A 22,224-nucleotide genomic window follows, 5' to 3' on the forward strand; every position below is an offset into this window, starting at 1 on the left:
CTAAGATATACACTCTTATGTCAAGAACCATTTGGCCCTTAAACTGCTTATGATTCCTCCAACACAATAGTGTATAGCCATAAAGGTGTTATTAGGATCATTAGTTTATTTCTTAATAGAAATGTTCAATGATAGCAAATGATACTTATGAATCAGCTGATATTCTTAAGTATTATCACATACTTTCTTTCATCCAATCTACAGGCTTTGTATCATAATTTTTCTAGTATCTACTGATGCATCCCATCATTATCGTTTATAACAATATCACAGACATCACTAAACTTCATCTGTGATTTAATCAGTTTGGGCGACTCTCACTTTCCAAAGATTTCACGACAGATCCTTTCTTTAAATAAGTAATTATGCCATCAATACCCCTTGTTCAGGAGAAAGTAAGTGCGATCAATGTATAGAAGTTACGGAGATTTGGCAAACTTACAAGACTCAAGATATTTTATGAGAGTCTAGATATTCTATAACGAGGATATCTTCCTTTAGTTTTCTTCAGAAGAGTGGATGGAATCCTTGATTAAAGTGTTAGTTAACGTTACTGTTTTTTTCCCTGAAGAAGATGGGAGGAAAGTGCGAAACGTTCCTTGAAACGAACAGTTTAATCTATTTTTTTTCAGTATGTTAAAACACTAACGTAATAACGAAGAAAATGCAAATTTGTCTCACTTACCAACATTCTCCATACTCTGAGTGAGCAGAGCCTCGAAAGTGTGTAGACTGTAACTCTCAGCATCGAGGCCTCTGGCTAGTGCATTCCTCAGGTGCATTTCGTACTCCATCAGTAGCTTGCTTGTGGGCGAACTGGGAGTGCGAATAATCCCATGACTTCCCGTCCCCTCATCGGAACTTAGATTGGGAGCGTCGCTATTATCGTTGCTTGAGCTGGGGGTTGTCGCGTAGCACAAGTTGTCGTACAGAAGATTGTCTGACGGAGGTGAGTGATCAGTGTCAGGAATCTCCAAACTCATCTTGCGCTCAAGACTGCGTTTGCGGCTGATTTCTGATTTGGGCCTTCCTCGTCCTCCCGCATTAGAACTGCGAGATCCTCTTGCGCGAGTAGAGGATCCACCCCGTTCTTTGTTACTTTCTCGATCGGGCTTTTTGGCTTCCCTCTGGTGGAGCTTGGCATCCGATGCACTATGAACTGTTGCGGTAGCCGGAAGAGGATGAAGCATCCTTTTCAGGGTGTTGCTATCCAAGCTAATGGCATCTCCACTGTTCTCCGCACTTGCAGGCTCCTTTTGCACTCGAACACTTCCCTGATGCGCCCTCTCGAAGACATTGTCCGAACTTTTACTTTTGTTTCGAGTCTGTTGTTGAATCTCCTGGATTTTGGCATTTGATTCTCTACGACCCGAAGCCATCATGCCACAGTCGATGCTTTTGGTCTCCTCTTTCTTGGATTGAGCAAATCGGGCTCGAGCCTGCTCCATCCGAGACAATCCCGCGGGATCATGACCTGCAGTGGTCAAATTGATATCGCTTCTGGTTTGTTTTACGGTGCCCGGAAGGGGTGTTCCACGTCGGAGAGAAGAACCAACGTTGTCGTAAACGGAAGTGCTCGAAGGGTGGGCTGAGAGGCGGCCCCTTTCGTAGAAAGTTTTTTCTTCCTCCTCCAGTTGTTCTTGTGTCCGAGGAAGTGTAGCGGAACCCGTATACCGAACGCGACCGTTGCGACCTCGATGAAGGTTTTCCACCGCCATACAAGTACATCTGGGTTCTCTTCCCCTTGAGGGAGAACTGGGGGTTGATTGGGGTTTTCGCTTGCCTTTGAGCTTCTGCTGCTGCTAGAAATTAAAAAAAAAAACATAAAAATATTCAGTAAATATCAGCGGGAGTAAAATAAATAAATATCCAGTAGAATGAAATAAACAAACAAAACAAATAAATCAAAATAAATTAAATAAATTAAACTCTTAAATTCAAAGACAAAAACTGATTTCTTTTTACTCAAAATATACCACAGTAGAATAAAGTAGATGAAAAAGAAATATATTTTAAATGAAACAGATGAAAACCAATCAGGTAAAACGAAATCCATCAATTTATACAGTTGATTTCCACTTAAAAATGAAATCTGAATGTTTTTGAAAGGAATTAAAATCAAAATACTAAAAAGGGTTGTAAAACAGTTTTTTGATTTTTCAAAATAAGAAACGGACATAATTTATAAAAAAATAAGAAAAGGTATAAAAATGTTAGAAATAATATAATATTAAAAGAATTTTCCATTGGGATTTTCAATTTCAATTTTCAAAGGATTTAATTTTATCATGAGATGAAAAAATTAAAAATTTAAAAAAATTAAATTAAATATTCATAAAAATAAAAATGTAAAATTAACTGTGATCTTGGAATTGGTTACCAAAGAATATAACAGAAAAATGAAAGATCATATTCGTCGTATTTTTATTATTGGGATTAATAACAAATGGCGTTTACACATTCAACGATTTAAAATATTAACCAAATTCAAGTTGGTAGTTATTAAAATGTGATTAATCAACCAACTGATATCTTTTTGTTTTTGTTTTCAAGTTTTATTACAAGTTCAGCACCTCTTTAAGATACGTTAAACTGTGCCTAATAAATAAACTCATCTGAAGTGTTTGTTTTTTTTATTATTATTTTTAATGTTGATCTTTAAAGAAAATATTGTGTTAGGACATCAATCAAACGTGAAAACAATTGGCATGTCAAGGTCACTGAAAGAGAATGAATGTACAAAAAAAAAAAAAAAAAGAATATATGGCGCTATTGACAAAGGGGTAGATTACATGCTAGGGGAATTCTAAAACCAGCTCCTCATGCTAGGAATTACCAATCTCTTCAGTGCACCGAACATTTATTTCTGAACACACAAAAGCTTTTTATTGAGTAGCTAATTCTGATTTGTAATATGTACTTCAGTATTTATAAATCTAAATGAAAAATAATAATAGCGACTTTACAAAATATGTTTTTTATTAATTTTAAGTTAACTGTATTTTCGAACTACTAGATTTTACGGACATATAATCATTGGATGACAATTTATCATTTCTTTAAAAAAATATCATTGAAAATTACCAATATTATCATAAGGAATTTGGTTGATAACTATTTGAAATGCTCGCTACAGTTTACAAAACAAAAAAGAAATTAAAATATTAACATCATTCCATATTTCGTATAAAATATATTCATATGCTAATAAAAACTGCATCATATATTTATTATAATAAATTATAAGACGAATTGAAATATGGGAGCCTAAAATCTGATAGTCCTACATAAAAGATGACACTGGAAGTTGCAGCATCAATTTTGTTGTTTCAGAAATGGGAGCACCACAATACATTTTGGTTAAAACAAAAGCAGATTCATTGATAATGTGAATTGATTATTGGATACACTTAAAAAGGCGACAAGTGCTTATTGCATCCTTCCAGAAATTGTTAACAACATTTCATCACATACATCATTATTCAGGTAGTTAATGTTAAAGTCTCACATACATGCACCTTTGCGAATCTCTATCTAATAATAGGAGCAGATATTTACATACAGGTATATAGATAGTTAACTATTATTAAAGTAAACGTCCTCATATATTAAACGTAACTATTTAAATGTCTTCTAATAAAGCAAAATTGAAGCCATCTGCAATCTAATAATTCCACTTACCTTTGGCGGTTCCAGTTTGAGGGAATAGGAGGAAGAAGCCTTTCTTGAGAACTTGAAGTCCGGAGACTAAATACAGAAAACACAGGAATTAGCTTGCTCACTCTGGGCCAAAGTTAAAATACTTCTTTCTTCTTAACTATCAGCAACCTAAAAATAACTACTTAATTTACGATGATGCTATCGTGTACTCGAGAATTTCACGAGTACAAAAAATTGTGAATTTAAGGCTTTTAACTTTACAATTACTCACGAGTATTATTCGTTTAATTATTACTATAATTTAATGATAACATTGCTAATCATTTAATCATGATCCATACTCTTCCAGCACTATCAACTATCGGTACATATCACCAAAAAAAATGACATTTAAAATTTTTCACACTTGATGAAAATTAACGGAGTTTTTCTAAAAATAACTTCCACCAACATCATTTCCGATTTTTAAGAAAATAAAAGGTATATCAAGAACAACTTCACTGCCTATAGTCATTCATGGATATAAACTTTTGCAAATGCCGAAGAAAACAGGAAAAAAGTAAAGTGAATTCATCTGTCATTTATATATTCTAAGACGGGAGATGTTATGGTTCAGTCGATAACGAAGACGACCTTTGGCTGCAAAGACCACGATTAGAATCCTGTCTAGAAAGTGAAGAATCTTTTTATCATGGCTTTTCGGATGAAGATGAGTTAGTCGATCTCACTGGAGGCGATAAGTTTATCATCTAGCAAGACAAACTGGCTTGAGAATACAACTACAACCATAGCAATCTGTGCAAATAGGATTTGTCGCCTTATCACAACATCAAATGGGATTACATGAAGTCAGGTTACTTAGCTATAACAGATCACTGAACGTCAGGGAGAGGTGGATGTGCTGGAAATGTTCGTCACTGCAATATATTGAATAAAATGCCTAGTGATAATTTTCAATTTATCATAGTAATAAGTGATGGCTGAATGAAGTCTAATTCTCATAATTTTCTCTTGTGATAGTAATCGGACTCCAGATCAGTACCGATTAGTATTTATTTCACTTTATTTTTATTTTATTTTATTTAAAAAAAACAAGTAGCTTTTCGTATTCAAGTCCTAAAAGAATAAATGATTTGAAATTTTATATAGTTGTGATAAAATGCAACTGTAGCACTCCTACATATTTATTTTATCACACTTATTTTATTTACCAATAGAAAAATGTTTGGAATCACATAATGTCTGTAATTTGAAACATTTACTAAATTAAAATCATTAAAATGATCGACACATCATGAACTGAATAAATTTCGAGCTCAAGAAACTCAATGCATATTTCAACTAAATTTAAATTTTCATATGCAGAGGTCATTAAGCAAGGATAACATCAAACATGTTCAAGGCTAACACCAAAATTTTAACTTAAACAATTAGCCTTTAATAATCGATATGATACGCTATTTTCACAGTAATTTACATATGCTTTTATGATAATACTCTCCCAAAGCCTTTAATTAATATCAAATTAGTACCATGGATGGGATAGAGGCAGGCTAAATAAATCGGTCTCTTTCGTTTTAGAACTTCTAGAAGTAAGTGATTCAAAAACATCTATTCCATAATAGGAATGAACCTAATGCCTGCCTGTTGGGTGAAAAGTAAAGAGGCTCTGCACTTGCTCGTGAGATCAGTACTTTCAATACTTTCAATAAAAAACAATCACGGTATTTCGCCCGATAATATTTGGAATCCTGTGATATATTCCTGACTTGAGTGCAGAAAGGTTAGAAAAACATTTATAATTTCCTGGATAACAAACAAGAAGGTGACACCAACATGAGCATAAATGAGCACATATTTTTCATGGGGGAAGGCCGGTTTAGTGCGTATCGTTATGCAATATTGAAATTTATTTTAAGTTACTTCACCTTACGTATTTCAAATAGTTTCTTTTATTTTGAATTTGTTTTAGTTCACTTTCGTTCCAATGTAAAAAAAAAAGTATAAAATAGTTAATTATATCACTTACCTTTGGCGGTAAGTGGTATAATTAACGAAAATTACAAATTTGTAATTTCTTTAATAAAATTAATAATAACTGCTGATTTTATCAATAAAACTTTTCATCGCTGAAAATAATGAGAATTTTTCAAATTGCTTTAAGTTTTTTAATCGTTACATTGATGAGAACTACTACCAGTAGTTCTCTATATTAAGTGTGAACTTTCGCAGCGCCATCTAACAGAAGAATATTGCATCAACTAACATAAACACTTAATGAAAATAACTGGTAAACGTAGAGCAATTATATAAATGCTAGCTTCTCCTAAAGGGATATTCCAAATGCTAGAAAGCTATGTTAACATAAAAGATCATAAGCATATGCAGTTTATAGGAATATGTTTTCGCTACTCACCATACTTAGCACATATTTCCTGTAAACTTCATATGTTTAGGATCTTCCACCTCTAATGAAACTACGCGGTAACCCCCATTAAATGTGCGTGACGTGTTGTAGTGTTTGTGTGTGTCCTAAGGGTATCGTACTATTGCCGTAGATAGTGCTTCTCTGGATAAATTTCGGATTAAATTGTCTACCAGCCTCAGTTTGTAATTATACAGCTGCGAGAAACGTATCCGATATAGTCTTGCTATGTACTTTAGAAACCAGAGATAATGAGAAACTACTAAATAAACAAGCCACTGCAATACTCTGAAGTCAAGCAGAGAAGCTGCAATTGCAGGGGAGCTAGCCACATTTGTACAAGAGTGCCAGGTAGGTAGGTAGGTAGAGGGAATTAAAATGTAAACATTAGCAGCTTGCTGGCATTCATATGAGACTTGGCGCGTGACATTTTAGATTTTTCCGGTAAACAACTCAGGTGATTTTAACAGAGAGAGAGCTTTCTAAAGTGGGGAAAAATTGGATTAGTAAAAAATTGTCGTCATTAATGTTTTATATTTAAATAAATAGACATGTTTCTCTACTGTGCTTTTGCATTCTCAGCAATGGACAAGTTTTTTTATTGTTTTTTATCCACATTTCTTAAAATACCGAAAGTTCGCATTTTGAGACATCTTAAAAATAACTTTTGGTAAATAATGAAGCCTAATAATACTTCAACTTACGTAAAATTCGTACGGTGGATTCGATGCTACGTAAAACTCTCACATAAATTTAAAATATGATAGCGAAATATTTTAACCAGAAATAATAACAAAATAATTTTTAAATAATATTTTTTATAAATAACATAATTAATGAATTTGGTTCTAATACTTTTTCTCTAAAGTATTTTTGTACACTCTTTGGAAATTTTTCATAAATATCGAATGCATTCACGTGACATCAAAAGTACTAAAATCAGTCCTACAATAAAAGAGATTGTATCACCACAGTATTAGTCGAGAAGACTCCAGTATGTCCTCTTGACAACACCGAACATACGAAAATAATGTGCTTTTATTCTTTTGAACAGAACAATCTCATTAATCTTTAAATACTAAATCAAATAATTGGTAATTCTCATGAGGAACTAGTTTTAGTTAAATGGGGTCTGATTGCAACAGAACACCGATGTATATGGGAAAATAATTACAAAATATAACCGATCTATTCATTTTAGTAATTTTAGTTAATATGAATGATTATAAACAATAGGTTTATAAATGCGATAAACAATAAGCTTGGAATGGTCTTACACAACATTCCCGAAACTGTTTGGCATCCACAGGCGATGTAAAATTCAAACCCCACGTATCTCCAGTTATTGGGTCTTTCCAGTATACAAAACATTCTGATGCCTGGCCTAGTCTGGTACCTGAAAAAAAAAAGAAAAAGAAGTAGAATTTTAAGTCTTGTCATTAATAAAATGTGTAAAAATAAAACGTAAACAAAACAATATTAGTAATAAAAATCTGAAGCTATATTATCTTTATACGCTCTAAGCTCACAGAACATTCTGTGAGAAGATGCAGACCTAGTTCTTTATTTCTTTTCCCGTGTGATTTAAAAATCTATGAGAAAAACCAGTACTCATATTTCTAAGCATTATTTCAATATTTTATTTGTTGTCATACGTTAATATAAGCTACTATAAAAATGTTAATATCTTGTTAAAGCAAAGGTAATTAATGAGTGTCTCATAAAAACTAGTTAAAAGAACAACAAAATTAATTACTGCGAATATATCAATTAGATGAAAAAGTTACAAAAGAAAAAAGCAGGTTATTGGCATGCATAAATTTTCATATTATACAGAAAAATCTTACATATGTTATTAATTAATAATTTATATATTATGAAAATAAAAACTAATCACCTATCGGTCTGCATTTACTATAAAAGGGATTTTAGAGTAGCATTTTATCTTTGTAGAATTTGAAATTTTTTTAACCTTCTACAAAGTTAATGTTTGCAGTTTATATTTTAACAATTTTGTAAATCCCTAGCCAGTAATTTTTTTCTTTTGTTTTGAATGCGGAAAGATTGAGAATACCATTTAAACTTGATCTAAAACTGTTTTGAGGATGAGAACGGGAGAATTCAAATATATTTCGTTTTGTATCCTGCAACAACAAATTCCCTTTCTTATTTTCATTACACTCTTGTGACTGGGACTATTTCTTTTATAATCAATCTCCTGTATTTGACAGATGCGTTTTCGCGTGTGCCAGATACATAATAGGTTGCAGTTCAACTCGATATTTTCTCTTTGCTGCCCATCCCAGTTAGGTTATAAAAAAAAAAACTGACCACATATCGATTTTGTGCATGTGAATAGAGATGCGTTGTGGTATGTTAGATACTAAAGGATTACTGATGACAGGATAAAACCCTGTTGTGAGGTATAAAAGACCGTCGTGTATAGAAATGACTATAGCAAGTCTCTTTCAAAAAAAAAAAAAAAAGGTTGGGGGATTTGCACAAGAAGATCCTTATACGCATGCTCACTGAAAATGCAAACACAAGGTTTACAGTAAAGTAAATCTTAATAAAAAAATAAATAATAAATAATACACAACTATATTGGTATCATAATTCAGAACTACAGACAGAAGCTAGTGACATAATATTCCCATGCGTTCACCACAGTATTTATAACCGATAGCTTTGCCATCCCAAGCAAGAGAACACGTGACACTCGGGAATTAATTGGAAAATTGTGACAACCCCACTATCTCTTTGAGCTTCAGACAGCAAACTACTACATGAATTATCATTTTTTTCCCTAGTAGATCTGGTAATGCACTTCAAGTATATTTCATAATTCGTGCATTTATAGGATGTCAATAATTGTGTACATATTATTTAAGTTTATGAAATTTAAACCAAACTTCCTTAAGACAGTTAAGAGTAAGGACTATGACTATGGAAAATAAGGATAAGAAATATAAAAAAAAACGAACGTCATTGGATGAATTCTGCTTACTTTAACTTTAACCTCCACGTCATGATCAGGGTCAAAATACAAATACAGTATTACAAAAAATGTCGATATAAATGCAGTAATAATAATGTAGCGTAGAAATACTTTCTCAATATTAGAATCAGAACCAAAGAATAAAAGAACTGTCACATTATATTATACGATAAGCTGGTCAACAAAGTATTTGGATGAATATTTTTTTATATGGTTTTGACTGTCATTTTGTTTTGAGCTTTATTTTTAGCGTAGCGGAAACATTCGCAGTGACAAGAGTTTTTATACTGGAGATGCTCATACCAGAAATTAAGTTTGTATAAGCTGAAGTCAGCGAACCTCGGTAGCTCAGTCGGTACAGATAAAGCCCTTTGGTCAGAACGAGCTTGGTCCCATTCCCGTCAGTGACGTGAGGGACTTTTATTGGTCTCTTCGACTAAAGGTGAGTTAACCGAATCTCATACGGAAGTGGAGGAGTTTTCCTCGCAGTAATGTGGGTTTTTTCATCGCACAAAACATGCGCGTTTTTGATTACAAAAGGATGAAATAATCTCTTACGCTAAGACACTAATTTCAGTTTTTGTCATCCTCTGTGTTATCGTTTGAGGTCAACGAAAATTAAAAAAAACTAACAAAACATTGTCATGTTTTTAATCATTACAATTTTGTTCTTTCAGTGAAAGTAATTTGGCCTATTTCCATAAAAACAGTAAACACGTACAGAAAAACTCTTTCGGAATGTTATGAAATTAGAGAATTGCTAATTACGATGGAGTCAATGAATGATTTAGATGTTATGTAAAAGGAAATGGAAAGAAGGAAGTCAAACTTGGACGCTTATAAATTGGCTGCTGTGGTTGGCGAAGTGGTTAGTCTGTTCGTTCTCTCACCAACAGGCAGCGGGTTTAAATCACGCTATGGACATGGATGTTTACAAATTGTCTTTAGGTAAGAAATAAATTTCATTGCCCGACGTGAGACAGATTTCTGTTTATTGAAGACCTGAAGTGGCTGAAAAAGTTCCACGTTTGGTCTCTAAAGTTTACGGATTATGTATAAATAAAATAAAAATGAAACCCGTAATGTACTATGGATTTACAATCTTTGTAGGTGGGAGTCACATAAAAAATGTAGAAGATGTCCACAGAATTATTTGGATTCTAGATCATCCAGATATTTGGATCGTATAGTAGTTTCCTAGACTCTTTCCTTCTATCGCTCTTTCATTTGTCTCATTTTCCTCTGAATTTCTCTTTCGGTCTCTCTTTGTCTCCTGATAACAGTTCGTTTCATACAGTTCTCTTCTATTTTCTTTCATCTTTCTTGTCTTTTTGCCCCCCCCGCTCTTTATTCTATCATTTTATCCTATCTGTATTCTCTTCTCTTTTCTTTGTACCTATTTTCATTCCTCTTCTCTCTATCTTTCTTTACCATTTACGATTAATTTTTATACTTTATTTTCCTCCGGCTGTCTCTCTCTCTCCATGTCTGTCTTCACATTTCATCATGGCACCTTTCTTTCCTTCTTTCCTGTTTTGTTTTTTATTTTATACCTCTCTATAAAGTTCTTTCTTTCTGTTTTGCTTGTTACGCCCTGATTCTAGCTTCCCTCAATCGTCATTTTCTCTCTTATAAGAGTGAGAGAAATAATATCATGAAGAGATCTTATTTCTTTCGCTCTATTCATTTATTTATCTCAATCTTTCCCATAATTTTAAAGTCGTCATTTCTCTTTTCTTTTCCCCTTTATTCCATATTCTTCGGAATCGTTCGTGTTTTGCTTTTCCTCTTGTTTTTCTTTATCCCACTTTTCCCCCTCAGGAAAGGAAAAAGATAAGTGATAGAAAGAATAGAAGAGATGAGGAAATTAAAGTAAAATCAGCCAACCTAGTTAGCATATTGGGTAGAGCAGCGTTCGCTGCCTAACAAATATTTGAGTGGGAGATGATTTTCATCACCCGATAGTTAGACTACCGCCTTGTGTACTGATGACCTTTTGCAATCCACTTGGACACGAGGTGGCTTAAAAAAATAAAACATGAAAAATATGCAATATATTCAGAGCAGGATTTGCAAACTTTAGTCCAATAATAGTTTACTATGATAAGTTTACAACCTTTGGTGCATGGGATTCATATAAAAAGAGAGAGGGATAGAAGTAGATAGCAAAATAATATTTGGAGAAAGATAAAAAGAAATATCGAGAAAGAGATTTAAAAATAAAACTGATTCGGACAGAGAAGTTGATGAGCAAAAGAAATAGATTTCAAAGGATAGTGAAAACAGAAAACAGGATAGTCAAGTGATGTAGATAAAAGAAGAAATTAGGAAATAGATTAAGGGAGGAAACAGATTTATGAGGGGAGGGGAGGGGAGAGAGAGGGGGAGGAGGATGAGAATGCAGTTTGAGGGGAACGACAGAGTGAGTCCATGGAGAAGATTAATAGGGAAAAAGGGAAATAAACTAGAAAAAGAGATTGGAGATATGAAACAGATAGACAGAAGACGAAATGCTCAAGAGGATTAAAAGAAAGCAGCACGATAATGAACGAGAGAAGCTAAGACAAAACTAAGAAAAAAGACGAATAACTTCTGCACTTATTTTCTTGTCTTTTTTTATCGCTTCTTATCTAAAATATTTTTATTTAATTGTCTCTCTCTCTCTCTGTTTCTTTTTCTTTCCATTCTCTTCTCTCGCTTCTGTGTGTATGTGTATGCGCGCGCATCAGAAGCACCATAAAGTAGTCAAAGTGCATTGCACGCATATTGTAACTGACTGCAGGCGTATGTAATATACTATATAATAGCTCACATTCAAGAAGAAATTCGTTTAAAATGAAGACAATAAATTACTAAAATAACGCTGGATCTAATAATGCTAGATCTAATATCCACTTTACTTATATGATGAAGACAATAAATGTTTTTGTGAAGAATATATTCTTCATTATAGAGTATGATTATTGTGAACTATGTGATTGATTTGTTGTAATTCGGGTGTCTATGATTTTGTGATAATGACAGTATAGTATAGTATAGTATATAAATGATACTGTAAATTCGCCCCGATGAAGTTTAGCTTACAATGCGACATCGGAATTGTATGACCATATCAGCAATTGTATTGTATGGAATTGTAATTAAGGATTAATAGGAACACTTTTAAATGATATAATATACTGCTCAGTGAACTACATTTAACTAAAGTTTGATCCAAATCCTAAAGAAGAAGGAGATGGATCATTTGTGACATCCATTATTTATTGCAATCCATTGATTGTATTACACAATACATTTGTAATTTGCTGAGTAACTCATTTCTTTTTCAGTGCTCCACACAAAGACAAGTTGCAGAAGTCACTGAACTTACCTGGCTGTACCAGACGAACATCCAAGATTTTCTCCACCTGGGAATTGTAGGCGGTGATATGGAAGACACATTCGGGAGAATCCTGGATGCATGTGATGTTTACGGGTACCAAGTCCTCCGACACCTGCTGCCACCTGACAGCTCCACTGGTAGAGCTGACGTGGAACACTTCCGCCCAAAGCCTGCAGCGGAAAGGTCAAACTATGTTAGGTGGTTAGATCAATATTAGAGAGTATGAAAAGAGAAAATGAGATAGCAGAGAGTAAGTGAAAGAAGAGTAGGAGAGAATCTGAAGAGGGAGACACACACAGAGAGAGAGAGAGGGGGGAGGGGGGGAGAGAGAGAGTGTAATAGGAGTAGAAAATAAAATGATTAAGACATCAACAATGAAAGAAGGGAGTATAAACATATGTGAAATACGTAAGTATATATATATAATAGAGAGAGAGAGAGAGGGAGGCATAAAGAAAAACAAAATAAAATACTAGAGACAATGAGGAGAAAAAATAAAACATAGATAAGAAAAAAACGTTGAGGCAAATAAAGTATAGAAATAAAGAGAAAGCATGGTGTGGGTTATACAGCATGATAAAATAGGATTTTGTAATATGAATGGAGAGAGAGAGAGAGAGAGAGAGAGAGAGAGAGAGGAATAGAACGTAGTTCTGCAATAATTTTAGAATAACGAAAAAAGAGATAAAAAAACTACGTGAAAATTAGAAGACAAACGAATGGGATAAACATATTAAAATAAAAGCAGGGGAAATAAAAATAAAGTGCAGAACAAAATTAAGAAATCAAAGAACTGTTAACTTGTCTTTGAAATGCGAAGAATAGCAAGTCTAAGGAGATTTCGTATATTCGTGTCTCCAATTCATGTATTCTCCTTCATAAAAAGTAAAATCAAAATTTCGTGCTTCATTTAGACAAGCTTAGTTAAAAAGATGTTCCGAAGTTGTTGTGTTGTTCGTGGATTCAAACCTAAGTTTTCTGCAGCTAAGGAACATAGACTCCATAAAATGCGAACTGAAAGAAATAAATGCAAGAAAACAGAAGTAAAAGGAATAAGAAAATAGGCCTCAGAAAAACTGAGAATAAAATATTTTTAAAAATACTGGAATGACTGGATAGGCAAAAAAAAAAAAAAGAAGAAGCATGGAGTGGCTAAGTGCTGGTGTTCTTGTGGAATTTTCTGCGCTAAAGTCGCATCAGGAAGTTGTTAGCGAGGGTAGATACATATGCAGGACCAATAACCATTCCTTACTCTGTTCAGACGTGACAGGCAGTTCGCAAACCAACTGGTTTTTCAAAGAACGCACTCGGTTATTTTACTAAAAGCAACGGACTCGTCCGTTGCTTCAATGGCAAAACGTGCAGCGCTTGCTGATCCATTGTGAGACTCCAGAATGCGTAAACCACACACACACACACACACACACACACACACACACACACACACACACACACACACACACACACACACACACACACACACACACACACACACACACACACACACACACACACACACACAAATTGAACTGCGTTAAGCTGGGCAGATAAAAGATCACATCAGATGATTCTGACAAGACCAAATTCAACGAATATCTTTCCTGATCAAAACTTTCCTTTTGTTAAGTTGAAGTAATTTTTATTTAAAGTTGTGGGATGTCATCAACGGACATAACTATAACAAAGCATAAGGTTTGTGATGTCATCATCCAATCGATGGTGTGCCTCCTATCCTACCATGTTCGTGGCGCCACCTTATGACGTCAAAGCGAACTATATGAAGAATTCGATTATTGTTTGAAACAAATGGAGGCTATGAAATTCGATATATACTTAATTTGCTATATAACTTTTAAATTAAACTACCCCATTTAAAAGCAGCATGTTATTCGCTTTAAAAGACTGATGAGAGTGGCTATCGTTCTTCATTCAATGATGGCACTTGTTTTCATTGGGACATTTAAAGCAAGCCCTATTAAATAATAATGCCTGCCTAAAATTAAATGCCTTGGAAATTAGATCCAAGTAATGGCGAATGGGAGACTTCGGAGTAAAACATTTATGCAATCAAATCAGTGGAATAATGTTTGCGATCCAAGCACTTAAATGATTCTATCGTTCGGAATTTATTGGCCATACAGCAGTGCCATCTATTGATTGCTTAGTGCAAATTTTACTAACACATGATATCAAATTTTGAGAAGAAATATTTGAGAATTAGTGAAAAGTTACATGTATATTATTATTATTATTATTATTATTATTATTATTATTATTCACAGCGCTCTGGATAGTTCCTAGAGGGACTTTATCTATGAATTAGTACTCTGTTTTTGAAACAGTTAGTTGAGCTGTAAGGAAACTGAGGCATTTCCCTGAGAGTTTCCATGACAACCAACAAAACATTTCGCTAATAATGTGAATCGGAATGTAAGGCAGAAGGAGGTCTTGTTGTTGCATCACTCAAATAGTAGCATTGCCAATAACTGCATTTAGAAACGTGTTCTTTCACAGACAGCTGAGAAACGTTCAAAGAGGGTTTCAACACGTTTTGTTCTTACTTTTCCGTCTAGAGAAATCCTTAATGGCTTTTCGTTTCTAAGGGGGGTGAACTGATCTCAAGACGTTAATGGGACTTTTGCTAGCATTGCACACAAAAAAAGGTCATTATGCGACCTACGTTCAAACGACACGCAAGGGAAAATACTCTCTTGGGAAGAATTAAGGCCAAAAACTTGCCTATCTGGACAGGAAGAAAGGAGCAACCAAGAAAAACGACTTTAAATATACTACATCGTTATCTATAAATATGCACTCATCTGAGTCCGTTCCGCCCAACTTCTTTAATGTTTTGTAATTTGCACTCAAACATTATCCTAACAGTGTCACTAATTCCTAGTACCAAACATTTTCACCTTTTAGTTCATGAGCATTTGTTTATTTCTACTTATATGGCTGCCGCTTTTATCTGCAAAAATAATGCCCAATTGCAGTTATTGTTCTCATTTGTTTGCGTTTTATGCATTCCATGCGATATTTAATTTTGTAATTTTTTTTTCGTAATGTGAATGTAGATCTCACATTTTTCTTGGAACCAAGCCTAGAGAGTGATGTGTTTTATATTTTTTCGACAAATTTCTTGTATACTTTTCTGTTCTCTCTCTCTCTCTCTTTCGTTTTTCTTTCTTTTCCTTGCATGTTTTAATTTCTTTCACCACTCCGTCTATTTTTTTTCTTTATATCCTCTCGCCTATCTCTGTATGTATGTATGTATGTATGTATATATATATATATATATATATATATATATATATATATATATATATATATATATATATATATATATATATATATATATATATTTATATTCATATATACAGTGGCGGCTCATGGCTTGAAATCGTGGGGGGTGCTGCAACATTCGAAATATGCATACACACTGTAAGTACAGTGTATACGTGTTTGGATAAAATATTAAAAAGTATGGTAAAAATTTGAAAAAAAATAAACATGAAAAAATATTGTTTATTATCGATAAAATTATACAGTTTGGTATAATTCAAAATTACTTAAAAATAAAATCCATTTCTTTAATTGTAATTAAAGGAATGTCCAAATATTTAAAGAGACGGAGTAAACACGATAAGCACTACGAAGACTTTATTACTGGCGCAAACTGCATATAAACAACAGTGGAACTGCGCGACGGACAGTGCTACATTACGCTAATAGCTAGCATCTCACTATGACGTGCATATGCTTGCGCGCGTAGCAATATGGCGCTGTGGTAAACACAGTGCTGCTAGCGTCCTTCGCCCTCCTAAGTGCTACAAGATGGATTTTTATTATTTTTATACAAAATAAGAGAATTATATAGGATTGTTGATGATAAAATTAAATATTACAAGCAAATATAAATAAATTAATAAATATATTTATATATCGAGAAAAATTGGAGTTACTGCAGTTCCGCAGTGCCTATGCACGAGCCACCCATATATATCTTTTCTCTCTCTCTCTCTCTCTCTGAAATTCTTTTTAATCTTCTTTCTTAAATTTTTCTTTCTCCTTCTCAATTATCTTAACTTCCTATTTCTTTGTCTACCTTCCGACTGGTAATACTTTTCGTTTGCTTCTATTTTTTTTTTTTCCTAAAGAATATTTTTTCCTGTTTTCGTCTTCTCAAAGACATTTCTTTTCATCCTGCTATTTTCTGTCTTTCTCAATAACGCATCTTCTTTGAGCTTCTATTTATTTTTTCTCTTCAACGTCATTCTATATTTGTCTCTTGTTCCTGCTCCTCCTCCTGTTTTCGCTTTTTGCGACGCTCATTTTTCTTTCTACTTCTATTTTAGTCTTTCAGTCATTTTTTCCTCTTTTTTACAATCTCCTTTTTCTATTTCTTTATCATCTATTATTCTCTTTTGTCGTTTCCATCTCTAATGTTTACTACCATTTGTCACTTGCATTTTTTGTCATCCTACTTCCGTTGCATTACTCTCTGTATTCATTTCCATGGCTTAATTTTTTTTTCTTCTCCATCCCACTTACTTTCTTTCGAAAGACTCACAAAGCACTTTCAATTGCGTCATAAAAATCACGCACGCACACCTCAGCCTCAAAGAAAACTTGTTCGAATAATCTTTTGACAATATCTACAATCTGTGCAGCGTTGCTAATTTTCTACCGTATCCTCGCGCGACACCAAAGATCACTTCTTGCAGTCCACGCACCTATCAGGTCGCTGACGTCATTAGACCCTTTCTTACTACCCCGTCGTTCGCATATATTTACATCCTGACCGAGAGACGAGACCGGTTGCCAAGGTTACCAAGGATATATTAGAGTATCTTTGTAATGCGTATTGATCGAAGTTGTCTTGAATATTTTACATCAGCCTTCACTTCAGTATTCACACGTTCGTTTAATTGAACTTTGGCGCGTTTGTCTTACCACTTATGCAGAACCTTAGATATTAGTTTTTTTTATTCATTTATCGAAGGATAAGGTTTCAGAAGCGATGTGGCTTTCGAATGATTCTACTTGATGGCTAGATGGAATTTGAGCTTGCTTCGTTCTCTTATTTCCATACATTGAAGCTTATTTTAGTGTCCCGAGCAGCTGTGTATGCAAATTAAACATAAAATGAATTATCTGGCTCATGATGCTGTTTGGAGTGAGGGGGGGGGGGGGTCTTGGAACGCTAGTGTTCAAAATAGCACCTGCCAGAGCAGCAGAACGAAATTAAATAAACACAACGAATATAAGTATTGCTTCCCCAATACAAAGTTTAACTAAAAGAGTGCGTGAGTTTGAAAAAAGATTTCGAAATTAGCGATGACCTCAGAGGTAACAGAAAAGAATAAATTCAATAATACTGAAAAAAAAAAAAAAGGAAATGGAAAACCGGGCTTATATTCAAAATCGATTTAAAAATAGCAAACCTAAATGAAACGGAATTTTAAAAATATTGTATTTAAAGATGTATGAATTGTTATAATAACATTGAAAATGTAATTACAATTATATAAAAATTTACAAAAAAAAAAAAAAATACAAAAATCTTCAAAATTGTCTTGCAGGTAAGTTGTCTGACAAAAATATTACATCACCAAAAATCGTTCAAAAAATATTCTTACAAAAGTTTGTTTCAAAATTCTTACAGTGTTAATATCCTTACAAAAATGTACACAAAATTCTTCAAAATTTAGAATACAAAAGAAATTAGACATGAAGTTAGCTTAAACGTTTACAAAACTGCCCTCACTATATAGCACTGTTATTTTATCTTTTGATAAATCTCGCAAAATATTTACATAAAAGTGCATAGGGTATCAGAGCTTGTAAAACACATTAAAAACAGACACAGTTACAAGATCTTGAAAAAATTACATTGAAAGTGGATAATTTCAAAAGACCTTTAAAGTACATAAAAAAGTGCATCTCATTACAAGCTTTTGAAAAAAATATTTACAAAATATTTCCTTAAAAAAACAGGAAATGTTAAAATATTACAAAATATTTCCTTAAAAAAACAGGAAATGTTAAAATATTACAAAAATTTACACAAAATACACCACATTATAACATGTAGTAAAATGTGCATAAAAGTGCAGCAGAGATCTTGACAAATTTTTACAAAATTCTTCTAAATGTTTAGGTATTTTATAAATTAAGGTGTTTTACAATATTTTTTATAACTCTGTTTTATAATATGTGAACAAAAATCATCGCTTTCAAAATGTATAATTACGTTTTATAAATTGACAAGGTTATGAAATGCAAAACTGAATTTCTTTAAAAAAACAATATTAACATATCTCTTTTATCCATTACGTAATTGGGAATGCCTATCTTGGGTTCAGTCATTTAAAAATACAGTAGCAACGATGCACAACAGGGTCATTCACCTGGGCCACCAATCTCATCAACTCTCTCTCTGTCTCTGCGGGAGTTTATGCTTAAATTGAAGCCACCCACGAAAAGGTCACAGAGGGTATGGTTTCAGATGCACAAATCATTTGACATCGTTAATGATTTCCTCGCGTTACCTCGCGAAATAAGGCAGCAGAATGGGAAGCCGCTCTGTCTCCCCGCAGTGTGTATGAAAATTTCACACCACATCGAACTTGCTAATTGGCTTCTTGTTCACTGAGCACTCCGCAATCGATTCCTCCACTATTGCTTTAACTAAACGAGGTCTTGAAATACACAGAACTGCTTATTGATTAAATATAAAGTAATATAATGCTTATGTTCTTCTAATCTGTTCTCTTAAACTATTTTCTTTCATTATATAATTTTCAACTAAAAGTAATTTAGTTTTCAATTTCCGTCTAGCCAATATACTCATTTAAAATATAAATGGATTCTAGTAATTGACGAAATATTGCCATAGTCAGCTAAAATAATATTATTAATAAGCACATTATTTTCGGAAATTTACAAATATCTGTTTTCTATCTTAAATTACTTAATATTTAAAAAAAAAACACATCATTATTCTTCTTCATAAATGATGGATTTTGTCACGCAAATGGCCTACTTTTTTATTCAAACCATATCATGGTTGTCATAAACAGGACTATACTTTAAAAAGTCCTAGCGGTGACAATGAGAACTACAGCAATACACCTAAAATATAATCATAGACTAAATATAAAATCATTGCTAGAATTTGCTAATAACATAACAAATGCGTTATATAATCATAAATTTTTTTTCTGTTTACTGCATAGTAATTTTATTTTCCGAATTTTACGTGAGTAAATAAATCTAAAATATATAAATACCGTACTTACTTTCAGATAACGTTTTTTTAAATATCGTACGCTATTTATTTCTGTCGGCTGCTACCTTTCATTAACCATATCACGCAACTCAAATCGATGATGGCTGACTTCCAATGCGCCCTCTAGTGTACAGAATTTATCGATATTTCAAGAAAATAGATGGAATCTACTATTAAGATTGTAATTGTTTGATTATAAAATTTTTATACATCCGGAAAGTACATGCAATAAAAAAATAAATAAAAAGCCATTGAATTAAAAAAAAAATGTTACGGTAGTGCAAGGAAATTTCACTATCGTAATTATTAAAAATTGTACCTTAATTTTATTAATCCGTTTAATTTAATTATTAATTCATTTTTATTAATTATATTAAAAGTTAGAACTCAGTTCGAGATTATTTATTTTTAAATGTCAAACAAAAGTGCATTTTTGAAATATTTTATATAATTTCATGAGATTACTATTAGTACTCAAAATCGCCGCAGGTTATTGATCTTGTAACTCCGTACAATATAAAAATAAATATAAAGAAAGAGTATTGAAGAAACCTTACCATGATTATTAGTGTTTAAAAAAAAATTATGCCGTTCGCCTAGGATCAAATACTTTCACTCACTCTCTCTCTCCCTCTCTCTCTCTGAAATAAAGATGGGTTGCGTGATAACGTTACCACCAGTTTCACAAATTGGTTCTCTTGAATCCCTAAAGAGAAAGGAAACCAAATGATCTAATGTGGGCGGAGCTCGGGTCTGTATACACTTAATGACTTGCTGCTTTTTTTTTTATCCCCTGTGAGGTTTTACTTATTAAAGCTGTATCGTCTGTCGTCTACCGGTTGAATTTCTTCTAAATAAAACTGTTACAGAATCTTAATCAGGCTTAAATACAACCACATGTTACTTTCGACGAAGTTTACAGGCTTTTTACTTAGAAATAAAACTTTAGTGAAAAAGAAGGTAAAATTCTCGCTTTATCACACTTTGCTTTGGTAACAATTTGCGTGAGGTGCTATACGTGTGGTCATTTATAGTTAATGACAAAGTTGTTACAGCTAGGAAGCGACTATATTTTGTATTTAATGGGGAGATAGTCCAAAATTCAGAAGAAAGTATTTTTCCTCCTTATGAGAACAACTTAAACATTTCAGGTGAAAAAATCATAAAGCAATGTTACTCACATTCTAGATAAGATTCGGACCTAGGTTTTGCAAACAAAGCGTTATGTTATTCTTCAACTTCTCAATTGTGTTTGTGGTTTGGGTTTGATTTTAATTATGGCCACAACTATGTTATCAGGCCGGTTTATTATGAGTGTCTCTTCTGGGTACCCTCTACGGCTGGTTTGGCTGGTTTAATAGGTTAAAAAATCCTGATTTACCGACCAGCTTTTAGTGCTAAGTCTACCATCTCAACAAGGTACCATAAACTACTCAGTTTCAGTTGAAAAGTCCTCAAGAAGTTATTCCCTTCCTAGACAGCAGGGTAATTCAGGTCTTTCTAGAAATGGTGCCTTTTCCTCCTAATTGCGCTGCTAAGGCAAGGCACTTTGTGTGTGTGTGTGTGTGTGTGTGTGTGTGTGTGTGTGTGTGTGTGTGTGTGTGTGTGTGTGTGTGTGTGTGTGTGTGTGTGTGTGTGTGTGTGTGTGTGTGTGTGTGCGTGTCTGTGCGCGTGCGCGTGCGTGCGTGCGTGCGTGTGTGTTTGTGTGTGTGTGTGTGTGTGTGTGTTTTCCTTTATTCTAGTAGTCCCAGTATTTGTAAGTTTTTCCTTCTAAGAGAGAGACAGAGATGATTATATTCTTGAAGAGAATATCGAGGAATAAAATAAGAGGAATATGAATTATTAGAAGAATAAGATACTGTCTCTAATTATATGTACCAGCTAAACAAATCTCCATAAACGAATGAACTATATATTAATACCTTGCATAAAATGAATTTCCGGATAATTTGCACTGTAAATGGTCATTTCCACGCTGAGAATAAGGGACACATATGTCGTTTAATTGCATCTCATTATGCCAAGCAGTTAAACACTTAAGTGTGTTCATGGCGACAGACTTAAATATTTAAAGAGTCAAGTGATTTAAGAAAAAAACTTTATTGTTTATAAGCCATTTGGGTACAATATGAGACTTGCTGTATTTACGTGCCTAAAGACAGCAATTGTCTCCAGCATTTAAAGTTTTTAAAACTTGAAATTAATGATCAATTTAAATGAAATGCTTTTTGGGTTAAAAGAAAATGGCGAACGTTAATTCCACGTATTTATGGAATCGAGTTTTTAATAATTAATATATATATCAGGTCCTTGACAACCATGCAATTAAGGTGAATCGATTGGAGAATTAACGTGATTTCCATTCTATGTCTAGTTATGATTAGGAATAGGAGATGGCAGCAGTTGTGTTCCTTTAACGTAATGGCTGGAGATCATACCAATCTTTGGGCAGAGACGAACACAAAGAT

At 33.4% G+C, this 22,224-nt stretch overlaps 1 protein-coding gene across 1 annotated transcript in view; it reads right to left on the reverse strand.

The window, feature by feature from the left end:
* LOC150096409 (protein still life, isoform SIF type 1-like) overlaps window positions 1-22,224 on the reverse strand; it is a 479,324-nt gene that overhangs the window by 431,156 nt on the left and 25,944 nt on the right. Inside the window, exons 2-5 of the mRNA XM_090409055.1 lie at window positions 12,454-12,635; window positions 7,363-7,481; window positions 3,682-3,747; window positions 686-1,799 (exon numbers count right to left, since the gene is read on the reverse strand). Coding sequence (XP_090265181.1) covers window positions 686-1,799; window positions 3,682-3,747; window positions 7,363-7,481; window positions 12,454-12,635 — 1,481 coding nt within the window. The remainder of the gene's footprint in view (window positions 1-685; window positions 1,800-3,681; window positions 3,748-7,362; window positions 7,482-12,453; window positions 12,636-22,224) is intronic.

The sequence above is a fragment of the Typopeltis vanoorti genome, chromosome 19, assembly GCF_054136105.1.
Source record: "Typopeltis vanoorti isolate ZY-2024b chromosome 19, IOZ_Tvanoo_1.0, whole genome shotgun sequence".
NCBI classification, from domain to species: domain Eukaryota; kingdom Metazoa; phylum Arthropoda; class Arachnida; order Uropygi; family Thelyphonidae; genus Typopeltis; species Typopeltis vanoorti.